This window comes from Eurytemora carolleeae, unplaced genomic scaffold (genome assembly GCF_000591075.1).
Source record: "Eurytemora carolleeae unplaced genomic scaffold, Eaff_2.0 scaffold1550, whole genome shotgun sequence".
Classification (NCBI taxonomy): Eukaryota; Metazoa; Arthropoda; class Copepoda; order Calanoida; family Temoridae; genus Eurytemora; species Eurytemora carolleeae.
The window spans coordinates 23,778-35,537 of NW_019397437.1; the positions used below are offsets into that span (position 1 = coordinate 23,778).

General features: G+C 30.1%; 1 protein-coding gene across 1 annotated transcript; it reads right to left on the reverse strand.

Annotated features, from left to right (window-relative positions):
* Nucleotides 1-1,316: 1,316 nt before the first annotated feature.
* On the reverse strand, nucleotides 1,317-11,308 carry LOC111714291 (zinc finger protein 474). Its single transcript, XM_023489363.1, has 5 exons — nucleotides 11,262-11,308; nucleotides 10,755-10,854; nucleotides 2,314-2,413; nucleotides 2,189-2,216; nucleotides 1,317-2,114 (listed from the first exon to the last, which is right to left on the reverse strand). The coding sequence occupies exons 2-5, from the start codon at nucleotides 10,789-10,791 to the stop codon at nucleotides 1,980-1,982; spliced, it is 300 nt and encodes a 99-aa protein (XP_023345131.1). The 5' UTR covers nucleotides 10,792-10,854; nucleotides 11,262-11,308; the 3' UTR covers nucleotides 1,317-1,979.
* Nucleotides 11,309-11,760: the final 452 nt, after the last annotated feature.

The following is an 11,760-nucleotide window of genomic DNA, read 5'->3' on the forward strand; positions in this document are numbered from 1 at the left end:
TTACATTAATCCATATACAGGGTATCCCGGTAAACATATGATAGTTAAAATTAATGCATACAGGTTATCCCAGTAAACATATGACATTTAAAAGACTACCATTACAGGTCGTCTTTGATCATTTAATTTGAGACATTCAGTTTTCAACCTAATTTTGCAAGTACATGGTGTCCCACGAAAAATGACAATTGGTGAATAGTTTGGAATGTCTTCTTCCAAATACTGTATTAGATATTTAAGATTTCTTGCAGTTTATTTCGTTAAAAATATCTGTTACTCAAATATATTTTATTTTGAAATCAATTTTACTATAATATGACTGCCATATATTTTTATTATTCTCTTTGGTATCAAACAACAAAACAAAATATTGAAGAAGACATTTTAAACTATTCACCAACTGTCATGTATGATGTAGAATTTCAGTCCGATTTCTATTTGTTTTTAACTAAATTTATTAATTTTACACCTTTTTGTTTTGTCTTTTAAAATGCACTGGCTATTGTATAATATAAATGATCAAAGACGATTTCAAAGTCGTCTGTAATCTGTTCTATGTTTGATGGGACACCCTGTAAGATAACCATTATTACACTTCTTGACAGTTAGCACTTTGCTGATGTTTCAAAACTTAGAAATTACATCGTTAACATGAAATCAGGGGCTAAATCTAAAAACTAGAAAGCGGTTTTTTTTAGCAAGGAAGGGGGGGGGGTCTAAACAATTAGATAATAGAATATATATTAAAGAGTGGAATTTACTAGAAAAAAGTGTAGAACGGCCATTTTGTTGTACTGTTTCCATACTGCAGGTGTGCTTCACATATTTATGCTATATAACCTTTTGAGTCCTGGAACATCAGTTTATAGAAAATCTAAAATTAATATTAAAAGAAAACCAAATAATGAAATAGGCTGGTTTCATAATTGACCAATGATCATTTCACATAGACTCTATGCCTTCCACTTTACAAACGATAGTTTTCCGTTATAACTATAAATTAAAAGATTTTTTTTATTCACCTAATAATTATTTTATAAAGTTTATTTAACAGCTTTAAAAAATTCGAAATTGAAATTGATAGTCTAGGGAACATGCTGTATTAATGTTCTCTACTGCATATAATTTGTGAACATTTACATGATTTGTGCACTTTGAACTCCCTTTCAGGCTGAAAGGGACTGACAAAATCCATACCGAGGGATTGTCTAAATTCCACTCTAATATATATTCTATTCTCTTTGGGTCTAAATTCATATTTGCTTTAATTCAAAAAAATGTTTAGTCTTAAAATCAGTCCCAGTTTACAAAATTATTGGATCGAAGTCTTTAAATATGTTTATTGTTTATATAGAATATATTATCTAATTTAAGCTTACTGGTAAATGTTGGCATAGCTACTTAAAATAGAATGGAATATTAATCTATAGATTTAATGGCTAATTTTCATTTTTAACTCTATAAAAGTTTTGTAAAAATCATTATCACCAGAATACATTCTTCTTCATTTTTATAAATGTCCAGTGGACATTGAGAAAGAAATGATCTAATTTGGAAAAAGGGTGTCCACAAAAAAAATGTTAAAAACCGATAAGATTCACTGTGTACATTAATAGGTTTTTTAATTATAGCGTAATGATGATGATGGTTTTACTATGACTTCAGATTTATCAGAAAAAGGAATTTGTTTGGGATGCTGTATCGTTTGGACTAATGCTTGATTGAACTAACGCTCAACAGCACTGAAGGTAGCTCTGATTAGAAACCGGTTTATATTCAAAACAACTAGATTAGTGCATACATATGTTCAAAATTAATCGTTTTATATGTTTAAAAAACTCAAATAAACACTGTAATGAACAAACTTTTTTGAACATCCGATTTTTTGAAAATTAATACAAATGAATTAAATTAGCTCTATTCATACAACAATATTTTAGCCATGTTAGACTCGAATATAAAAATTTACTGGGAGGTCACTATTTGGCCAGATAGTACTGGACTGGAATGTCTCGAACCGGTTTTTCTGGAACCGGTTTTTCTGCTTTTGGACTAATTGGACCAAGTCTTGGGCGTCGATTCATCTGAGGGTCTGCTGTTTTTGGAGTCTTGGACTAAACAAAATAATAATCAGTTTGACTTGAGATATTTCAGAAAAATTCAGTTATCTTAAAAACAACTTTTGTACCTTGCATGATCTCTCATGAATCACCAACCTACGACAAAAACATTTTATTAAAAAAAATCAAAGAAATATATTTTTTTATTTTAATAGAAAAATTTATTAATTTTATATTGATGGATGCCACGTACCTTTCTGGAAAGAATGTCCTGCCGCAGGTACCACATGGTTGCAGCTGTTGCATGTGCGCCTGCCAGATTGCGTCAAAGCTGTCGTTCAAATCAACCTCTTCTGCAATTAAATCAACTTAAAAAACACTTCAGGCGTAATTTCAAGGAACCCTCCATGCAACGATGGCAATACCCGATTTAAAACGGTACATTGACACAGTTAAAAGCGTTGACTGATCCAGCATGAATTAGATATCAACGTTTCTTATTTTGGAAAATGATTATTTTTTAATCATTATGATTGTAGGCTAGACTTCCTCATTAGAAAGTATGAAAATGGTTTCATGACAGAACCATAATTACACAGTTTTTATATAAATAATAGAGGTTTATTGCTGTTTCAATGTAATACATGGGAAGCAAAATCTTAAGAAGAGGAAAAAAACATGACAATTTGTAAAGTTAAAGAAATACACATTTTCAAAGAAATTTACTATAAGATTTTGGGTTATAATTCGGACTGAATATATTAAATATATAAAAAGAAAACAATTTAATAAAATAGCAACTCTTAAATGCTGTCACCTATATTATTTCAAACAAGGAACTTGAGATCAAAACTTTTGTTCGTGAATCTGGGGATTAGTTTGATTTAATAGTTTTGACCTTTTAGTGCAATTTCATAAATTTATCATTGGTGACAGTTTCAATTTTGTAATCAAAAGAAGTAAGAAGTTTACTGACTTGAGTTATTATTATATAATAAAAGGCAAAATGTATATTTTCATGTATAATCCAATAATTTTAAACGAACTTTAAAGAGTGGCATATTCAGTTCTCAACCATACCGTTTTAATCTTTCCCTGATCAAGGAGGTTCATGAGACATTCTTACTATAACCTTTGAAAATGGATTATTTTAAACTGTGGCTTCTGTAAAAGTTGACTTGTGGTCGTGGAGTTTTAAAGGAAATCAACAAATAGATTTTTCCTTTGGATTGATATTTTAACCCTATATGGCTGGGGGTCTGAATCTATGTATAGCCGGGGAAAGGGGCGTTTGGCATTTTTCTACATTCATTTTTCAAGGGCTTTTTAAATATATAGTTTTTAGATCTGTAGCTTTAGTCAAAAAAAATTATAGGCTATTTTAGATTTTTTTTTCACAGACTATACTTTTCTTCCACGGTGATAGTTTAAAAAATGAGAGTGCTAGAAAGTAAAACTACAGGGGGGCGCCAAACGCCCCCCCCCCCAGCCTGTTAAGGGTTAAAGGTAGTGTTCGCGAAAAATGAAAGGGGGTATAGGCTGAATGCGATAAAAAAAGCGCTTTTGATCGCTACTAATCTTACTTCTATCTGTTGCGTCTATAAGGAGAAAATTGATAAGGACGTCTCATACTGAAGAGCGTAGCGCCCATACAAATTGAGGAAGTTGGAACATACGACTTAGACCGTAAAAAAATCAAATTAATATCAAACAAATCATTCAGATAATACAACCTATAGTCATCGATTATCTTTCGCCACATTTGTATATATTTAATATTTCATACTAGTTTTGACTTTGTTTTTTAAAATAATATTTAGCTTACAACTTTTTTTCGAACATTTCTAGAAAATATGAAAATGTCGTCTTCATTACCGAAAATCCTCGAAACAGGAATAAATGTTTTTATAAGTAATTCTCAGATCATAACAATTAAAACAGATTATGAAAAATCAACTATATATATAAATGTGGCGAAAGATAATCGATGACTATAGGTTGTAATATCTGAATGATTTGTTTGAAATTAAATTGATTTTTTACGGTCTAAGTCATATGTTGCAATTTTCTCAATTTGTATGGACGCCATGTTATTCGGTATGAGACGTCCTTAACAATTTTCTCCTTATAGACGCAACAGATAGAAGTAAGATTAGTGGCGATCAAAAGCGCTTTTTTATCTCATTAAACCTATACCCCCTTTCATTTTTCGCGAACACTCCCTTTAAGGAAACCAATGAAAAGGGACATTCCTCTTTGAAATTGAGGCTTGTTTGAAACTACGGCTATACGTGGATTTGAGGACTCCTTAAATCGTTAATAAGGATACTTCTTTTGGCTTAACCTCGCACTCACTTTTACAATACAATGTTTATATTTATTATACCAAGGAACATTTTTACAGCTATGTTGACTTTGTTAGAAATACACTAGAAATAGAAAGCACTAATAATTAAGAGTTTTTAAATACATATTTTGTTCTGATCGATTACGATTATGTTTCTGAATAAAAATATTATTAATGTCTGCTTGTCTATTATGTTCCTTTGAAGAAAAAAACATATTATTCCAACATAACACATAGGAAGCAAAGGAACTGAGTCCTTGTCACAAACTCTGATGGTCTAATCCTTATATATTTGCAACCAAATGTCTGAGACCGTAACTATACTATAAATTCTGATTGATCAAATAATCTAAGTTTGAATAATCAACATTAGATTGCACAGTTAAAAGTATTAGAACCTTAGAACAAGTAAATACTGATTCTAAAATCAAAACAATATTTTGTCCAAAAAAGTCGTCTTTCATTACATTTTTTATTTTACAAAGCTGCAGATTTGATGGGCCGGCCCCACCTAAAGAAAAATCTACTAATTTAAAATGCCATATTATAAAGTTGTTGGTTTTCCCATTTTTTCTATTTATTAGGGTTGTAACTGTTATTTTAAGTGACCACTCAGTTAAGAAGTTACACACCAGATTTAAAAAGCGTATCCGTAACAATTTTACTTTTGAGAATTTACTTTTTTTGTCTATTGCATAAATTCGCAAATAACTTTTAAACCACAATGAAAATTATCAATTTTCCGAAAAAAAAACAAGAATGCACTCAATGTTCAGAGGAAGGTTTAAAGGATAACATGCGATTTATAAATTAGGCATATAAAGCTTTTTAAAGGAAGCGCCACTAGAAAAAAACGATAACATGTCTCTTTAAAATCATGAAAATGCTAAATAAATGTTATTAATTTACATTTCTAAATTCTGCATAAAAGGCAAGGAAGTTGAATTCACTTGAACCCGGGTAAAAATACTTAATATAGATAAAAATCTGAAGCAATTCCAGTTCCCACAAGTTTTCTTCCGAGTTTCAAATACAGGGGTAACCACAACAAATGAAACTTTATTGAAGACCTAAAACTTAAAAAATATAATGATTTAAGGGTTGATATTGTTAAATTGTTGAGAAATGAAGAGGTTAAGCACTGATCTCTTTTCAATGTCCTAGACAGTAGCGCAGAACCAATGTTCTACGTGAGTCTAGTTCTTAAGCATAATGTGTTTTTGTTCCAATTGAAACTAAATGCTTCTCCAACAAGCTTTTTCACATTTAACACTTCTTGTTTCTGGTGCCTGCTATCGTCACGTTGGCCGTGTAGATTATTAACTACAGAGAGAAAGGAACATGCAGGAAGGAACCATCAATGTTCCTTGCCAGTATGTACCTCAAATATATCGTTTTCCATAATTACGTCGGCTAATTAGCATCAAGACGACATAGTTTAACTAATGTAATGCCATACCAACGTTGAAATTTCAATGTTCTTCGTCAGTACAATCGTAGTTTCTTCCATATTGCATACATTGACATTATACCATTGTTACATAAAAACTTTATATTGCTTGCTCAAACTGATTTTCCTCATTAAATGCTCAAATTATATGCAGACGACTCTTAAAAAATCTTCGTCACCGACTAATTATATGCAATTTATTCTCTACACTTTCATTGTTACACTCTTCAATTTGTATGTCTTGCAGGATCCAAGTATCCCTAAATCCAAATTTCTAATTAACGGAAAAAACGATAAAATGTATCCGTATGATTTTTTATTATTTAGTTTAAGAATATATGTACACGATAGTATCGTAAAATAGTTGTATTAAATACATGTGAACAATTTTGTACAATTAATATAATCTCGATACGGAGATAATAAATATCTAGATCTCAAAAAAGATATTGTTAAATTCTGCATCTTTAAGCAGTTTAAAGCTAAACTATAAATTCATGAAAAAGAATTAAAAAATTCCGTGCAGTCGTTCATTTTATGTAACTAAATAATTGTTATAAAAAATAGAAAATCGGGATTTTTAAAAAATCGATTTCCTCAGCTTATTCCCTAAGAATTGGAAATTCTTTTTGAAGCATCTACAGATTGCACTTTGCTCCCCCCCCCCCCATCTTTTTTGTATTAGTTTTTCTATTTCTTACATAAAAACCCCTTTTTCTTATCATTATATGGAAAAATGCAAGTAAAATTACTTTAACATAAAAGCTAATTAACTGAAAAAATTGATTTTTTTTGCAAAATTTTTTTATCGACTTAACAAGTCAAAATCATCAATTGGGGCGTGTGCGATGTGAATAACGGAAATATAAATAATGGTACCATAATTTTTTCTTTTGTTTTGATTAATTTAAAGTGAGAATGGGGTTAATTGTTAAGCCCAGGGATTGATAAAGGTAAAATTATTCAACCTTTTGTTATAGTTGACAAGTATTGAGCAAACTACTTCTATACTAGAATCATTCTTTACAGATACAATACATGTACAGAGGGTCATGATTAATATGGGAATTCAGTTACGATTTTGGTATCATCTTTATACCTTATTTTTTGGAAACCTGTAATATTTCGTCTGCTAGAGTGAAGGATTGGTTAGAGTTCATCGTCGAAAAATACTAACAATCCACCACTAATTTTTATGTAAAATATAGTGTAAACAATAAATATGTAACTTTCCTTATCCTTTCCTTTCCTTTTCCTATTATTTATATTTAATATTTTTTAGAATTGGGGGGAAATATTTCCACAACCTCTACTTTTAGAGGTTTTTAAATATTTTCTCGTGAAACACATTTTTTTGTATGTTTTTGTTATATTTCATAAATAAATAATTTTTTACTTTTACTTTTACAGTAAAACATTGTAAAATGGTTAGTTAATAAATATATGTGTTGGTTAGTCAGTAAAACATTGTAAAATGGTTAGCTAATAAATATTTGTGTTGGTTAGTCAGTAAAACATTGTAAAATGGTTAGCTAATAAATATAAGTTTTGGTTAGTCAGTAAAACATTGTAAAATGGATAGTTTATGAATATATGTATTGGTTAGTCAGTGAAACATTATAAAATGGTTATTTAATAAATATATGTGTTGGTTAGTCAGTAAAACATTGTAAAATGGTTAGTTAATCAATATATGTGTTGGTTAGTCAGTAGAACATTGTAAAATGGATATTTTATGAATATATGTGTTGGTTAGTGAGTAACACATTATAAAATGGTTAGTTAATAAATATATGTGTTGGTTAGTCAGTAAAACATTATAAAATGGTTAGTTTATGAATATATGTGATGGTTAGTCAGTAGAACATTGTAAAATGGTTAGTTAATAAATATATGTGTTGGTTAGTCAGTAGAACATTGTAAAATGGATATTTTATGAATATATGTGTTGGTTAGTGAGTAACACATTGTAAAATAGTTAATTAATAAATATATGTGTTGGTTAGTCAGTAGAACATTGTAAATGGTTAGTTAATAAATATATGTGTTGGTTAGTCAGTAGAACATTGTAAAATGGATATATTATGAATATTTTTAAAATCTAGATATTTATTTACGTATCATGGTTATTATAGTTTACAAGATTGTTAAAAATATGAGTTTATCACAAGAGTTTCTTAACGAGTTATCATGTACATACAATTATAAATTAATAAAGTCGGAATCAATTTTAACAGATACTTTTTTCTGTTTTTTTTCATTTCTGGGTTGTTGGTAAGTTTATATTCAAATATTGATAATGAAGCAGTTCGTGAGAAAAAAAAAATGAATTATTTATTGAAATATAGCATACTTTTCTGGGAAATTACTGTAGATACTACAACCACAGTGCGTGTTATCTCTTATTGGAAAATGCTACAATTAACAGTGTGCATGCTTTTACATAAACATACACGGGAGCGAGTTTCCCTTTTTTACATTACTAAAAATAAGATAAGCCATCGATGGTGCACCTTAAATATTATTGAGGCTTCATAGGCGCGTTGGCCGAATCTAGCAATGGAAATATGGTTCATATTTAATCGTATTGAGGCTTAATTAGCAAGATAACCAGAAGTAACGCTTAAGAAATACGAAAATTGAAGGTTCCTCTTTAGTATCTTTTAAGCCAAAAAGCAATTATGATAGCTCTTTAGTAATGAGGCAGGTAGGTAGTGTAGGTAGTTAATAAATATATGTGTTGGTTAGTCAGTAAAACCTGGTCAAGTAGTTAGTTTAGTCATGGTAAAAAGAGGGAGGGGGGGGGGGTTAGTTGGGTTAGGATCTCATTTAGTTCAGTTCTTGGATATGTTTCGTTCCTGAATATATTTAGCTCCTGGATATTTTAGTTCCTGGATATTTTTAGTTCCTGGGTATTTTTAGTTCCTGGGTATTTTTAGTTCCTGGATATTTTTAGTTCCGTGATATTTTAAGTTCCTGGATATTTTTAGTTCCTGGATATTTCTAGTTCCTGGATATTTTTTGTTCCTGGATATTTATAGTTCCTGGATATTTTTTGTTCCTGGATAATTTTAGTTCCTAGATATTTTTATTTTCTGGATATTTTTAGTTCCTGGATATTTTTAGTTCCTGGATATTTTTAGTTCCTGGATATTTTATCTTCTGGATATTTCAGTTCCTGGATATTTTATTTTCTGGATATTTTAGTTCCTGGATATTTTAGTTCCTGGATATTTTTAGTTCCTGGATATTTTATTTTCTGGATATTTTAGTTTCTAGATATTTTTAGTTCCTGGATTTTTTTAGTTCCTGGATATTTTAGTTCCTTGATATTTTTAGTTCCTGGATATTTTAGTTCCTGGATATTTTAGTTCCTGGATATTTTTAGTTCCTGGATATTTGGGGAATACCGGATCTACTTGAGTTTTTTGACTTGTGTTTCCGCGGAGAAAGAAATGCATTTTAACCTCAGGGTCATAATATTTATTTTCAATTTATTTTATTTAATAGTTCTCAGAAATCTGCAGACAAAGTTTAAATTATAATTTATTTATTTTGGAAGAATTTAAAGAATTGATAGCATAGTTTCAAAGCGAACACAATTATATAGAATTAGAGATTTAACCCCAAAGAAGTTAATACTTTATAAGACAAATATTCCAAGGATGAACTTTTAGAGGTAGTTTGGATGAGAAAAATGTGGCTCGGACGAAGAATTGTTGTGGCTTGCCTTCCAGCCCTCATCTGAGTGCTTCCACATAATTCGTTGTAATAACAAGAAGTTGAATTAAGAATAGATGTTTTCTGCAAGATTACCGGGGATCTTTGCAAAAAGTTTGCCATAACAAATAGTTTCCTTTATGCACTTTATGTTGGCAAAATGCATTGGTTTTCTTCTACTTTTTGAGTTAAACAGTTTTATTTCCGGTAATAAGAATATTATTCGGACAGTTAAAAACAAAATGTTTCCTAGATTGTTCTACCAAAAATAAGTAGGAAAAATATTATTGTGAAAATGAATGGAAAAACCAAAAAGTTTAAAATATTTGAGACAAAGCGCTCTTTTATACATTGTATGCAATCTCCCACTCAAGTATGCCGAGTCCATTAGCGCCTGATCCAATCAGGGTTCAGCCATGTGTTTGTTGTCTATTCTGAACCAATAGAAATAGTATGGCGGTTACATCTATCTTACTATCTATCTCATTATCCAATTAGAGATATGAATCCTTCCATCGGCGCTACCAGTAAATGGAAATATTTACTTCTACTGAAATTATATTGCTCGAATTCCATGGTTCAATTTTTAAAATAATTGGACATTTTTGAAATTTATAGAACATTTTCCATCCATTGGAGGTATGTAGAACAAAAATTAAAAAGGCAAGAACAGTTTAAAATTGGACACTTTTGCTTGTTTGAAAATTGGAGCATTGTGATAAGTAAAAGAAAAAAGAATCATTGTATTCACATTTCATTTCAATAGTTTAACCATGTATACGCGTGAACCACGTATATATTTCTTGAGTTGGTAATTCAGCATTTTTTCATGTCCTATAGATGATAAATATACATTGCAGACCAAATTTGAATCAACGCAACGGTGGTTAATTCAGCGACCGAGCTCAAATTCATTCAATTTGGTCCATGTAAGCTTGCATTTACCTAAGATATAATTAAGACAAAAATCCAAATTTAACCTTCAAATCGTTAAATTTAAAGTGTTTCAGGTCGTCTTTAAAGTCTCAAATTGTAGGTAACCCTTTATCTCCAATGTTTTACCTAAAAATGATCGACAAAATATTTAGACAAATATCCGAATTCAACGTTCAAATCGTTAAATGAAAAGGGTTTAAGGGCGTCATTTGTCAACATGTTCGGGTAAAATCTGTTTTACCTAAATGATCCATGTATGAGACATTATTCTTCTCCATCTGCTCCTCCAGCAACCTCTCCTTCTCCTTTCTCTCATCCTCACCCAGCTTCTTTCTCTCACACTAAGCACAATAATCTATATTAAACCTAAACAGGCAGAGCNTTGAATTTTTTTTACTTAAATGAATAGAAAAGGATTTTTTGTAAAATTTGTTTTTTTAATGCTTAGAATTGGGTACAGGGCGGTAAAAAGTCCGGTCTGTGTTAAAAGCCCTTGAAAAATGGATGTAGACAAATGTGTCACACTTTGATATTTGTTTAAAACAAAAAAAAATTTACAATATTTTTTGGCATTTTTTTCAACCTTCCCTAGAAAAAAAATCCACTAAAACAATAAGTGTTATAATTTTGTATTTTCCGCGAGCGAAGGAAACGCTGGAAACAATTCACCCTTTTTGCTGGAAACCCAAGCTGTAGGCGTATATCCCACAGCTAAAGTTGTTGGATAAAAAGATGTTAATATTTTGACCTGAGGTTCATGGAATTTTATGGAAGCTTTGCCAAATTCTTTTCCGCATATTTAAAATAATAACTGTGCAAATAATATAAAAAAAATTGTTTTCGTAAATGAGACTCTTTGATTGCTTATTACAATATAGTTAAGATGAAAAAAATGCTTCGCTGTAAACTTATCTTACAATTTAGTTTATTTAACGTTTAAAAAAAAGGTGAAGGCATGTATGTTTTTTGGCAACAATAGAATGTCCTTTTTAGGTATTAACTGGTTCCACTTTTTTCCCGTTTAATCTGGTTTATATATTTAATATTTAATGAATGACCTTTAAATGTCTTTAATATCGATTTTCCAATTTTAATCTAACATACCATTTGGAGAAAATTAGAACGAAATATTGAAATGACATTATTTTCCTACTTCACATAAAGGAATTGAGTTTTTGCCACAAACTTAGATTTTCTAATTCTAATAACATAGCACCCGTTTTCCTAGACCTTTGATATTTCAAACT